Source organism: Pipistrellus hanaki (genome assembly GCF_964339955.1).
Source record: "Pipistrellus hanaki genome assembly, chromosome: 21".
NCBI classification, from domain to species: Eukaryota; Metazoa; Chordata; class Mammalia; order Chiroptera; family Vespertilionidae; genus Pipistrellus; species Pipistrellus hanaki.
In genome coordinates, this window is record NC_140523.1 from 6,482,433 (window position 1) to 6,494,050 (window position 11,618).

General features: G+C 51.9%; 1 protein-coding gene and 1 long non-coding RNA gene across 5 annotated transcripts in view; one reads left to right on the top strand and one right to left on the bottom strand.

The window, feature by feature from the left end:
- AP3B2 (adaptor related protein complex 3 subunit beta 2) overlaps window positions 1–7,151 on the bottom strand; it is a 36,273-nt gene extending 29,122 nt beyond the window's left edge. Inside the window, exons 1-2 of one of the 2 annotated variants that reach the window (XM_084869055.1) lie at window positions 7,132–7,151; window positions 3,672–3,728 (exon numbers count right to left, since the gene is read on the bottom strand). Coding sequence is in view for 1 of the 2 variants with exons in the window: in XM_084869054.1 (XP_084725180.1) it covers window positions 1,904–2,016 (113 nt within the window). In the remaining variant the exon portion in view is untranslated. Of the gene's footprint in view, window positions 1–1,903; window positions 2,397–3,671; window positions 3,729–7,131 lie in introns of those variants that run through there. The other variant, XM_084869054.1, reaches the window with a different exon arrangement.
- A 151-nt stretch (window positions 7,152–7,302) lies between these two features.
- Window positions 7,303–10,296, top strand: LOC311614478. 3 transcript variants are annotated; one of them, XR_014793659.1, is made up of 3 exons: window positions 7,303–7,369; window positions 7,718–7,801; window positions 10,015–10,296. It is a non-coding gene; the product is annotated as an uncharacterized lncRNA (long non-coding RNA). The 3 variants fall into 3 exon arrangements; XR_014793660.1 differs by having other exon boundaries at window positions 7,309–7,374; XR_014793661.1 differs by lacking the exon at window positions 7,303–7,369 and having other exon boundaries at window positions 7,393–7,801.
- The last annotated feature ends 1,322 nt before the right edge of the window (window positions 10,297–11,618 follow it).

The window sequence follows — 11,618 nt, forward strand, 5'->3', positions numbered from 1 at the left end:
CTGCTTATGACATCTTTACTTCCAGCCACACGGAATAGCGCCACAATCTCTCTGGCTGCCGGCACCAGTATCCCGAGTATCATCCTTATCTTCTCCCAGCTCCTTCCTCTCACCTCTTTCCAAATTAACCATCAGGTCCTGGCTTCTGCCTCCTCGAGAGCCCTCAGATCCTCTGTCCCTCCCCTGTACCAGGGCATCCCATATCCTCCTCCCTACTTCAACTCCCCCCCCACACACACACACACACACACACTCACTTATCTCTGGACCAACCCAGCACACCCTTCAATCTCGTCTCCACAGTCCAGCCTGGGATCCTTCTAAAATGCAAATCTGATATCAGTAGTGCCTTCTTCTCCCCCCCAAAAAACTTGGCATCTCCCCACCCTCATTTCTCCCTTCCTCTCTGTAAAAACTACAATGGTTTTCATGGTGGTTTGCATGAGGATTCTGGCCCCACTATACCCGCACCTACAAAACCTGTGACCTGACTCTCCTTCACTTCCCCACCTTTTAAAAAATATATATTTTATTGAGTTTTTACAGAGAGGAAAAGAGAGGGATAGAAAGCTGGAAACATCGATGAGAGAGAAACATCGATCTGTTGCCTCCTGCACACCCCCCACTGGGGATGTGCCCACAACCAAGGTACATGCCCTTGACCGGAATTGAACCCGGGACCTTTCGGTCCCCAGGCCGACGCTCTACCACTGAGCCAAACCGGTTTCGGCCTTTCTTTTTTCTTTTTTTTTAATATATTTTATTGATTTTTTTACAGAGAGGAAGAGAGAGAGAGAGTCAGAAACATCGATGAGAGAGAATCATCAATCAGCTGCCAGTTGCACACCCCCTACTGGGGATGTGCCTGCAACCAAGGTACATGCCCTTGACCGGAATCGAACCTGGGACCCTTCAGTCCACAGGCCGACGCTCTATCCACTGAGCCACACCGGTTTCGGCACCTCCCCACCTTTCTATAAGCTCTTTGGTTGCCCTGAAGCATCCCTCACTCTCCACCCTCCAGGCCAGGGACCGGCTCCTCCTCAGGGCCTTCCCTCTGCCCGCACTACACTGAACATCCTCGTTGCTCCCCTCCAGACTCCACACAGCGGGCCCTTATACATGCTTGTTACAGAATTCACAGATAAATGGAGAAAGGAATGAGGAGGGGAGGGGCAGAGGGAAGTTGAGGTGGGGCTGAACTGCAGGAGCAGCGCACCAGGTAAGAGATGAGGATGAGAACCTGGGGGGGGGGGGAGGGGAAGGGAGGAGGCTGAGAATGAGGGAACATGGCTTTGTAGCAGGAGCCAGGCCTGGAAGGCTCGGAGTCTACACCCCATCAACTTTCCTCGCCACCTGGGACCTCTCCAGAGTTCTTTTGGAACCAGCCTGACTTGTGGTGGGGGGGAAAAAAGGTAGGAAACCTGGCTGAAACCGGTTTGGCTCAGTGGCTAGAGCGTCGGCCTGTGGACTGAGGGGGTCCCAGGTTCGATTCCGGTCAAGGGCATGTGCCTTGGTTGCGGGCACATCCCCAGGAGCGGGTGTGCAGGAGGCAGCTGATGGATGTTTCTCTATCATCGATGTTTCTGGCTCTCTGTCCCTCTCTCTTCCTCTCTGTAAAAAAACCCAATAAAATATATTAAAAAAATAAAAATAAAAAAAGTAGGGAACCTGCAATCCACAAAGCAGGGCCCCAGGTCCGCCCCTGGGTGGGGACTGGGGCGCAGCAGACAGGACCTGCGGGCTTAGTCTCAGCCCCGTCGCCAGGGTGGGGCCTGGTGCACGGACGGTCGCTGTCCATGGTGCTGGCGCGTCTGCGGGGAGGGCAGGCGCAGGCGCGGACCCCGGGGGAGGCCCCAGCCCCTGCCCCTGCCCCTGCCCACCCTCCTGCGGGTCCCCTCACCGCTTGTAATCGGAGGAGAAGATGCCGCCGCTGGCCGGGTCGTGGCCGTACTCGGGCTCCCCTGGGCCCGCAGAGCCACCCTTGTCCTCATTGTAGGCGGGGGCCACCGACATGGGGTCGCAGCAGAGAGACGGGGCGCGGCGGGCGGGCGGGCGAGGTCTGTGGCTGCGGCTTGGGGTGCCGCGCCCTGCAGGGTGCTGAGGCTCGGGGTGCTGTGCGCTGCTGCAGAGGCCCGGTCCCGGAGGCGCAGCGAGCGAGCGATTTATCAATCAGGGCCCCGGCGGAGGTTCTTAAAGGCGCAGGAGCCCGGCCGCGGGGAGGGAGGCGTGTCCACGGAGGCTCGGCCCCGCCCCGCCGCTCCGCAAAGCCCGCCCTCCCGGGAGGAGGGTGAGCGCCCTGGGTGGGGGGTGGCTCTCCAGTTCCGCCAGAGGGTTCAGGCTGCTGAATTGAGGATGCGATTATGGCCGAAACCGGTTGGCTCAGTGGATAGAGCGTCTGCCTGCGGACTCAAGGGTCCCGGGTTCGATTCCGGTCAAGGGCATGGACCTTGGTTGCGGGCACATCCCCAGTGGGGGAGGAGGGGGGTGCAGGAGGCGGCTGATCCGATGATCCTCTCTCATCGATGTTTCTAACTCTCTGTCCCTCTCCTTTCCTCTCTGTAAAAAAAAAAAAAAAAAAAAAAAAAAAAAATCAGCTGGCTCAATGGATAAGAGCGTCGGCTTGGGGACTGAAAGGTCTCCAGTTCGATTCCGGTCAAGGGCATGTACCTTGGTTGCGGGCATATCCCCAGTGGGGGGTGTGCAAGAGGCAGCTGATCAATGACTCTCTCTCATCGATGTTTCTAACTCTCTCTCTCCCTTCCTGTCTGTACAAAATCAATAAAATATATTTTAAAAAAAAATGCGTTCTGGGGGTGCAGGCCGCCACCTTCGCCTGCCCTCCCCCCCACAGCTGGCCCTAGAGACCGGCCTCTAGGGGATCACCTGAAGGCTGGGGGTGAGGGAGGGGGTGGGGGGTGAGGGTGGGGGTGGGGGTGGGGGTGGGGTAGACCAAGGCACCAGAGACTGACCACACAGAGACCAAAGACGCAGGGGAAAGAGATGAGGGCAAAATAGAGGGGTGGTGAACCCAGATTTCACTTTTGGAGAATCGTTTCATGACCATTCCTTTTTTTCTTTTTTAAAAAAATATATTTTATTGATTTTTCACAGGGAGGAAGGGAAAGGGATAGAGAGCTAGAAACATCGATGAGAGAGAAACATCCATCAGCCGCCTCCTGCACACCCCCCACTGGGGATGTGCCAAGCCCCTGACTGGAATCGAACCTGGGACCCTTCAGTCCGCAGGCCGACGCTCTATCCACTGAGCCAAACTGGTTTCGGCAGGATCCTCCACCTATTACTGGGTGAGTCTCATGTTCGCACATGGCCGCTGTGGGAGATCAGGTGACCTACTCCTCCCAGGTGGCCCTGGGACTTTCCAGGTTTTAAAGGAGAAAGTCCCACATCCCGGGAATCCAAGAAAACCCGGATGGTAGCTCATCCAAGGCTCTGGTTTCCTGGCGTCCATCTGCCCTTGACCTCAGGAGGCCACGGGGAGGACCTGCTCGGTGCAGGCCTGTGGCCATGCTCTTCTGCCCTCCGCCTCGGTTCCTACTTCCCAGTCCCCCCGCCCCCTGCACCGTGCCCACTGGGTGAAGCAGCAGGCAGAGCTGTGGGAGCGGGTGAACTGTCTGTCCTGGCACCCGTGGGGGCAGCGGGCACCCTACCTGGGCAGAAGACAAGCTGAGGACGTCTGGTCCACTTTCCCGGGAGGAGAAGCTCATCTGGGGAGGGAAGAACAACAGCTGTCACATCTGGCTGCGCTGGAGTGAGGTCCAGGCCGCACCCCGCCCGCCTCTCCCCTCAGGCTGAGACATCTGCGTGGCTGTGTGTGTATATTACTGTGTCGCAATACTGGTAGACCTCGTCCTGGTAAGGCACTTCCTATCTAATAAAAGAGTAATATGTAAATTGACCGTTACTCCAACACACAAGATGGCTGCCCCCATGTGGACACAAGATGGCCATCGCAAGATGGCCAACAGGGCGGGGGGGGGCAGTTGGGAGGGACCAGGCCTGCAAAGGAGGGCAGTTGGGGGTGACCAGGCCAGCAGAGGAGGAAAGTTGGAGGCAAATGGGCTTGCAGGGGAGGGCAATTAAGGGCAATCAGGACAGTGGGGGAGCAAGTTAGGCGTTGATCAGGCCGGCAGGGGAGGGCAGTTAGGGGCAAAAAGGCTGGCAGGGGAGCAGTTAGACATCAACCAGGCTGGTAGGGGAGTGGTTAGGGGGTGATCAGGCAGGCAGAAGTGATTAGGGGCAACCAGGAAGGCAGGCAGGCGAGCAGCTGGGAGCCAGCAGTCCTGTATTGTGAGAGGGATGTCCCAGATTGGAGAGGGTGCAGGCTGGGCTGAGGGACACACAGCCCCCGCCCCGAGTCCCCATGCACAAATTTTGTGCACTGGGTCTCTAGTTTTTAATATAAGACATCTTGTTCCCTCTGGGCCTCAGCTTCCTCATCTGTGCACTGGGGATAAGCCTCTTTGTGAGCCGGACAGGGGGAAACAGGCCAGGTTGGTTTGCCTGTGGTTTGCTCCTGAGTGTGCAGAGTTGGGCGTCAGGGGAGGAAGTGGGGAGAGAAGGCATCTTCTCAGCTTAGAGAACAATGGGCCCTCAGAGCCGGCTGCCTCCCTGTGAGCCCGGCCCCAGAGTCTCAGGGACTCACCCAGCTGGGAAGGCCCTGGCTCTCCCGCTGCTAGTTCCCAGTGGGAGAGGGGGGACCTGGGGGATGGGGGGAGGAAAAGGGGAGCTACTCAGGCCAGCAGCAGCCGGGCCCTTGGACTCAGTCAGGGTCTGGGTGAGAAGAGGCCCATTCAGATAGTGGATCTAGGTCCGGTGTGTTGTTGCTCCATTCATAACGATGACATTTATTTATTTTTTATTTTTAAAAAATATATTTTATTGATTTTTTTATATATATTTTATTGATTTTTTACAGAGAGGAAGGGAGAGAGATAGAGAGCTAGAAACGTCGATGAGAGAGAAACATCGACCAGCTGCCTCCTGCACACCCCCTACCGGGGATGTGCCTGCAACCAATGTACATGCCCTTGACCGGAATCGAACCTGGGACCTTTCAGTCCGCAGACCGACGTTCTACCACTGAGCCAAACCGGTTTCGGCTATTTTATTGATTTTTACAGAAAGGGAAGGAGAGGGATAGAGAGTTAGAAACATCGATGAGAGAGAATCATCCATCGGCTGCCTCTTGCACACCCCCTACTGGGGATGTGCCCGCAACCAAGGTCCATGCCCTTGACCGGAATCGAACCTGGGACCTTTTGAGTCCGCAGGCCGAGGCTCTATCCACTGAGCCAAACCGGTTTCGGCAATAACGATATTTACTGCCAGATACTGCGCTACAACCCATTTATCCCTAACAACAACGTCATGAAAGACACTGTTGTTGTCATTCCCGCTTTCCACATGGGGAAACTGAGGCAGGCAGAGGCTGGAGCCGATGTTATAAAACTAGTAAGTGGAGGAACCAGGATTCGGGTCCAGGCAGCCTGGCTCCAGTGCCCATGATCCTATCCTAACCATTGCCCAGTACTGCCTTTTCCTGCTGCCAGCCAGTGAGTGCTGCCCTTCCCTAGACCCCACCGCCGGAGGGCCTGGCCCCTGTGCCCTTTCTGCCCTGGGGAAACCTTTCCCTTGGCTTTCAGCGACAGGAAAAGGAGCAAGGCCAGGAGCTATGGCAAGAACCCAGGGACAGCCGAAACCGGTGTGGCTCAGTGGATAGAGCGTCGGTCTGTGGACTGAAGGGTCCCGGGTTCGATTCCGGTCAAGGGCATGTACCTTGGTTGCTGGCACATCCCCAGTAGGGGGTGTGCAAGAGGCAGCTGATCGATGATTCTCTCTCATCGATGTTTCTAACTCTCTATCCCTCTCCCTTCCTCTCCGTAAAAAATCAATAAAATATATTAAAAAAAACAAAACAAAACAAAACAAAAAAAACTCAGGGACAGACATCCCTATCTCTGGCCCCGCCTGAGAATGCTGCCCACCTATCAGGGCCCTTTGCTAGAGGCCCGAGTGCTTTCTCCTCGCCCTGAATGGTGGAGTGGCCCTGAGACTGGGTGTGGGGATGGCAGGCAGTCTTTGGGGTCCAGGACCCTGTCCTTCCCCCAGAGGCCTCTGCAGGACCTCACCCCAGTGGGGTCCTGTCACTAACATGTCTTGTGGGCCTTTCGTGGCAGCCCTGGGCTCTGTGGCTGTGCTCTGACCCGGATTCCCAGCCCCTCCCGTCCCATTTCAGTCTCATCCTGGACAAAGGGCTCCTGTGTGAGAGGCAAGGTTTTGGGGTCAGTGCTCCCTGCCGGCAGCCTGGCCGGCCACCTTCAGTTAGAAAAAAGGCTGGGGCCGAAACCGGTGTGGCTCAGTGGATAGAGCATAGGCCTGCGGACTGAAGGGTCCCAGGTTTGATTCCGGTCAGGGGCATGGACCTTGGTTGCGGGCACATCCCCGGTAGGGAACGTGCAAGAGGCAGCTGATCGATGATTCTCTCTCATTGATGTTTCTAACTCTCTATCCCTCTCTCTTCCTCTCTGTAAAAAATCAATAATATATATATTGAGTCCAATTCATATAAATTATTATTATTTTTTTTAAAGAATCCAGAACAACCTGGTGCTTAGGGGCGCCTGCTGACACCATGCACAGGCAACGGTCAGTAAGTGATGGACATTTTTTTTTTTTTTATCCTCACCCGAATTGATTCCTTCCATTAATTCTGAGAGAGTGGGAAGGGGAGGGGGGAGAGAGAGAAACATCCACGTTGAGACACATCAGATGGGTTTGCCTGCCACACGCGCCCCAACCAGGGTCTGCAACCTGCAACCCAGGCAGGTAGGTGCCCTTTGACCCGGAACCCAACCCGCGCGACCCCTTAGGTGCTCGGGCCGGCGGCGTTCTCACCACTGAGCTCACTGGCCAGCGGTGGGCATTCCTCCAGCAGCACCTGGGGCGACACGGTACCCCAAACACGGAGAACCCAAAAGCGAGGGCCCGCCGAGGGGAGGGGATAGCCCCGAGAGACTGAGGGCGTTTTTTTTTTGAGGCGACGGAGTCTCCGAGCCGCTCCGCCGGGCCCCGCGGAATGGCTCCGGCCCTCTCCCCCACGCCTCGCACCCGGCGACATGACCTCCTGTCCGGCTGTCCCTCTGTCCGAGCCTCGGGGGGGGTGACACTGGGTGACACCGGCGCGCCTCAGGAGGAGCGTCGCCTGCTTATCCCATCTGAGTTCCCGCGCGCCCGCGTCGAGTCCTTACGTCATCACGCTGTGGCGTGGGGGGCGGGACTTCCGCCCCACGACCCGGAAGCGGGGAGGACTCTTTTCCGTTGTAAAGAAATTGGACTCGTGGTGGAGGTCAGGTACCGGAGAGTAAGGCCGCTGTCTGGCCACTCGGCGGGGCGGGTGACAGCGGGTTTCAGGGGGTGCGGCGGGGACCCCGAGTTTAGGGGGAGGGGTTGGCGACACCAGCGAGCCTCCTAACTCATCCTAACTTCCATGGCGCTCAGCCGTCTCGCCCTCTTTTGAAAAAAAAGGGCGGGTAGCGGTGGTGGGGAGAGACGTGGAAGGGAGAAGGACACAGAGCCAAGTTTAATTTTAAAAACTCAGTCGATGGGCTTCGTATCGGGGATTCCCTGTGTCGCTTAAGGGAGGTAACGGGAGGGCCCGCAGGGACCCGGATCTTTGAATCTGTGACTTCTCGAGGCGTCAGCATCTGCTGCATTCGTTTGGACAAGGAAGAGGAGGGCCATGTGGGTGCCTAGGGAGACTGTGGCCGGTTTCTGAACTGTAAGTTGTACATAAGACGGTGTCCGGTGTCTTACACCTTTCTCCTTAGCTCTAAGCTTACTTTCGGATAGTGCTTCTCGTGTGTGTGTGTGTGTGTGTGTGTGTGTGTGTGTGTTTTAAATCTCACCGTCCCTCTCCCCCTTAACTGGATGGGATATGAAAGGAAGTGCGAGGGTAGGAATCTTTCTCAGTGGCAGAGTGGTAGGACAGGTTTACCAAGAAGTAATGTATATACTCAGTAAATCTGCCTCCCCGAAAAACTAAGTTCCTGTTTTGTTAGAAAGCACTCTGGGGTGCCCGGTTGGCATGGTTTGTCAACCTATGAACTAGGTCACGGTTCGATTCCTGGTTGCAGGCTCCATCCCTATTGTGGGTGTGCAGGAGGCAGCTGATCCATGATTCTCTATCATTGATGTTTCTCTCTCTCTCTCTCTCCCTCTCCTTTCCTCTCTGAAATATAAAATACACACACACACACACACACACACACACACACACACTGGAGTCTAGCTGGTTTGGCTCAATGGATAAAGTGTCAGCCTGTGGACTGAAGGGTCCCTGGTTCAATTTCAGTCAGGGCACATGCCTGGGTTTTGGGGCTCGATCCCCAGTAGGGGGCGTGCAGGAGGCAGCCAATCAATGATTCTCTCTCATCATTGATGTTTCTAGCTCTCTCTCCCTCTCCCTTCCTTTCTGAAATTTTTTTTTCATATATATATATATATATATATATATATATATATATATATTTTTTTTTTTTCCATATATATATATGAAAATTTTTTAAAAAATATATATGTGTGTATATATTTTTTAAAGCACACTGGGGAAACCTCAAATTTGTTTGGTGGATGCATTGTATTTCCTTTCAAAGGAGAGACTCACATCTAGGCTTAGGAATGAGCATGAGGGACAGCAACATTAGAGTCCAATTCATACTACAAAGAAAAGATGCCGCCTGGCTGGAATTTTCTTTCCAAATCCTAAATTCTTTATCTTGCCTTTAGATTCATTAACCACTGATTGCAGCGAAGCAGGCATATATAAGAGTTCAGGCCTCTTAAAAAAGCTTGAAAAGAACAGACGGCCATTCCATTAAAATCTTGACATGCCAGGAGTGTGTTTTAAAAGCTGGACTTGGTGGTGTTCTTCTGGAGACTAAGAAAACAGAGTCCTTGAAGTCAAGCTGACTCACCTTTTAGCCTCCTAAATTGAAAGGTAGATAGAACAGGTCTTGTTTGCAAAGTAAATTCGAGACCTACTGATCTACCGACAGCAATTATGCACTTTCCATTGTCTTACCATAAGATAGCAATGGTGCCCTAATCAGTTTGTCTCAGTGGATAGTCAGCCTACGACTAAAGGGTCCCAGGTTCGATTCAGGTCAAGGGTATGTGCCTTGGTTGCAGGCACATCCCCAGTAGGGGGTGTGCAAGAGGCAGCTGATAGATGTTTCTCCCTCATTGATGTTTCTGACTCTCTATCCCTCTCCCTTCCTCTCTGTAAAAAAATAAATGTTTTTTTTTAAAAAAAGATAGCAATGGTAAGTTTATAGATTAGAAAGGGTGGTAAAGACAGGCTGAACCCAGGAGAATCTACTGTACTCATTGATAGGAAGTGATCGGAAATTGGAGACATTTAAGAAAGGGGGAGAGGACCTTTCCTGTAATGTAGTATTGAGTGGGTCCAGGAAGTTTTCTGGCAGCTCAACCTCCCTGGACAGAGACCCACATGCCCATGCAGTTGCTCTGCTTCAGAAGTATTTTATTGGATGTGCACAAGTGATTACATATCATTTGAACCTGCAGGAAGTCACTATTAAGCATCCACTTTTCCAAATAAAAGGTAATTTAATTATACCAGCAACCAGTGTCATTTTATGTGCCAAGTCTAACTAACTTTCCAATCCCAGGTAAAAAGGGTGCCTTATATTCTGAGTATTCTGAATCACTAAGCCCACATTAGTTTATTACCAAGATTCTGTGCTTTTTCCCCACATTCTTTCCCTTTTGTTGATGGAAGCCAAAGCTTATGTTAATAAACTACTCAGGAGTTATAAAGTGACAAAGGGAAAGCCAAGAAAAGAACAGATTTTGATGTCTTTTATTTTAACTACCCAGTTAGTTGTAGCTACAGGAATTGTTGTAGGAATTGTAGCTACAGTGGTCTGGTTTTTTTTTAATCTTTTTTTTTTTTTTTTTTTTTTTAAACAGGTTGCAGGTGAACATGGCCTTGAGGTAAACCCTGCCCCTTGTTGAAGTCTAGTTTCAGCAGATTATTTCTGGCTAACACAGAATTGGAATATTTTACAAGAAACTAAAGTTTTATTTAGCTTCTGTCCTAGACTTAATTTTCTTTCTTGTAGAAGATGAGAAACAGTTTAAACAAATATTTTTTGTGGTAAAATAATTATGATGCTTAAATTAAATGGATTTTAAATGTCAAAGCCACTTGTAGATGGTTTTATTCTTGGTGAAATAAAAATTTACGAAATTCTAGGTGTCAAGGTTTTATCCATTTTAACCATGTTCGCATTGTTTGTGAAGTACACCATAAAGCCTACAAGAACCCTGAATTCCACCGACCTTATCTGTGATATCCTACTTCTTACTCCATAGTTTCTGTTGCAGTAGCTGAGAACATTTTTCAGTATACACATTATATATATACTACGCTGTTTCCCTGAAAATAAGACAGTGTCTTATATTAATTTTTGCTCCCAAAGATGCGCTAGGTCTTATTTTCAGGGGATGTCTTATTTTTCCATGAAGAAGAATACGGTACACATTGATTGTGAAATGAAAATATAGGAAACTTATTACCTGTATACGGTAAGGTAGTACGGTAGTTGTCAACACAAACCAGACAAACTGTGAATCCTACAGTATCAAGAATTTACTCATTTATTCAATGACAATCATGTCATCATCTTCTGGAACATCAAAACAATCCAATTCCTGAATTTCCTGGTGAATTTTTTGTGACTCCATTTCTTTCAGAATCAGTGGACCAAATCTCTCATGTTTAGCCTAGGGGGGGCCTTATTTTCGGGGGGATGCCTTCTATTTCACTCAGAAGGAAACCTGTAAGTAGGTCTTATTTTCGGAGGATGTCTTATTTTCGGGGAAACACGGTTTCAGAGACTAAGCCACCAGCCAACCGGCCAGTAGGTATGATGCACACTGACCACCAGGGGGCAGACGCTGAACGCAGGAGCTGCTGAGTGACAGCAACTTTGCAGAGTGCCCTCTCGCACTCCCCTGGGAGGCTGTTGGGAGGGCTGGTTTCACCCGAACCCCACAGGTCAGGCCGAGGGACCCCACCTGCTGGAGGGCCCCCTTCCCCCCGCCCTTCCCCCCTCCCCACACACACTTCTCAGACATCCTTCGAACCGTGCCACAGCCCCAAGTGTGGCCGGCCAGGGAGGGACCACTGGCCATGGGTGGTTGGCTCCAGGGCGTGTCCGGCCTGTCTCACCCTGCCCTGCAGGCCACCTTCATTAATTTCCTTTCCGTGTGCACGAATCTGTGCACCGGGCCACTAGTTATAATTTCTGACAGCTTGAAGCATCTCTGCTTATATGGGCGGTGCCTTCCACGTTTTAAGGTAGTGATCCACCCTGGCAGGACAGGTGTGTGAGTGTGTGTGTGTGTGTGGTGTGTGTGTGTGTGTATGAGTGTGTGTATGAGTGTGTATGTGTGTATGAGTGTGAGTGTGTGTATGAGTGTGTGTGTGTGTGTGTGTGTGTGTGTGTGTAAAGGTGAGTTGTTCATTTAGGAATCAGCTGCTGTTTATAACAAGGCAGAGTTGAGACAGA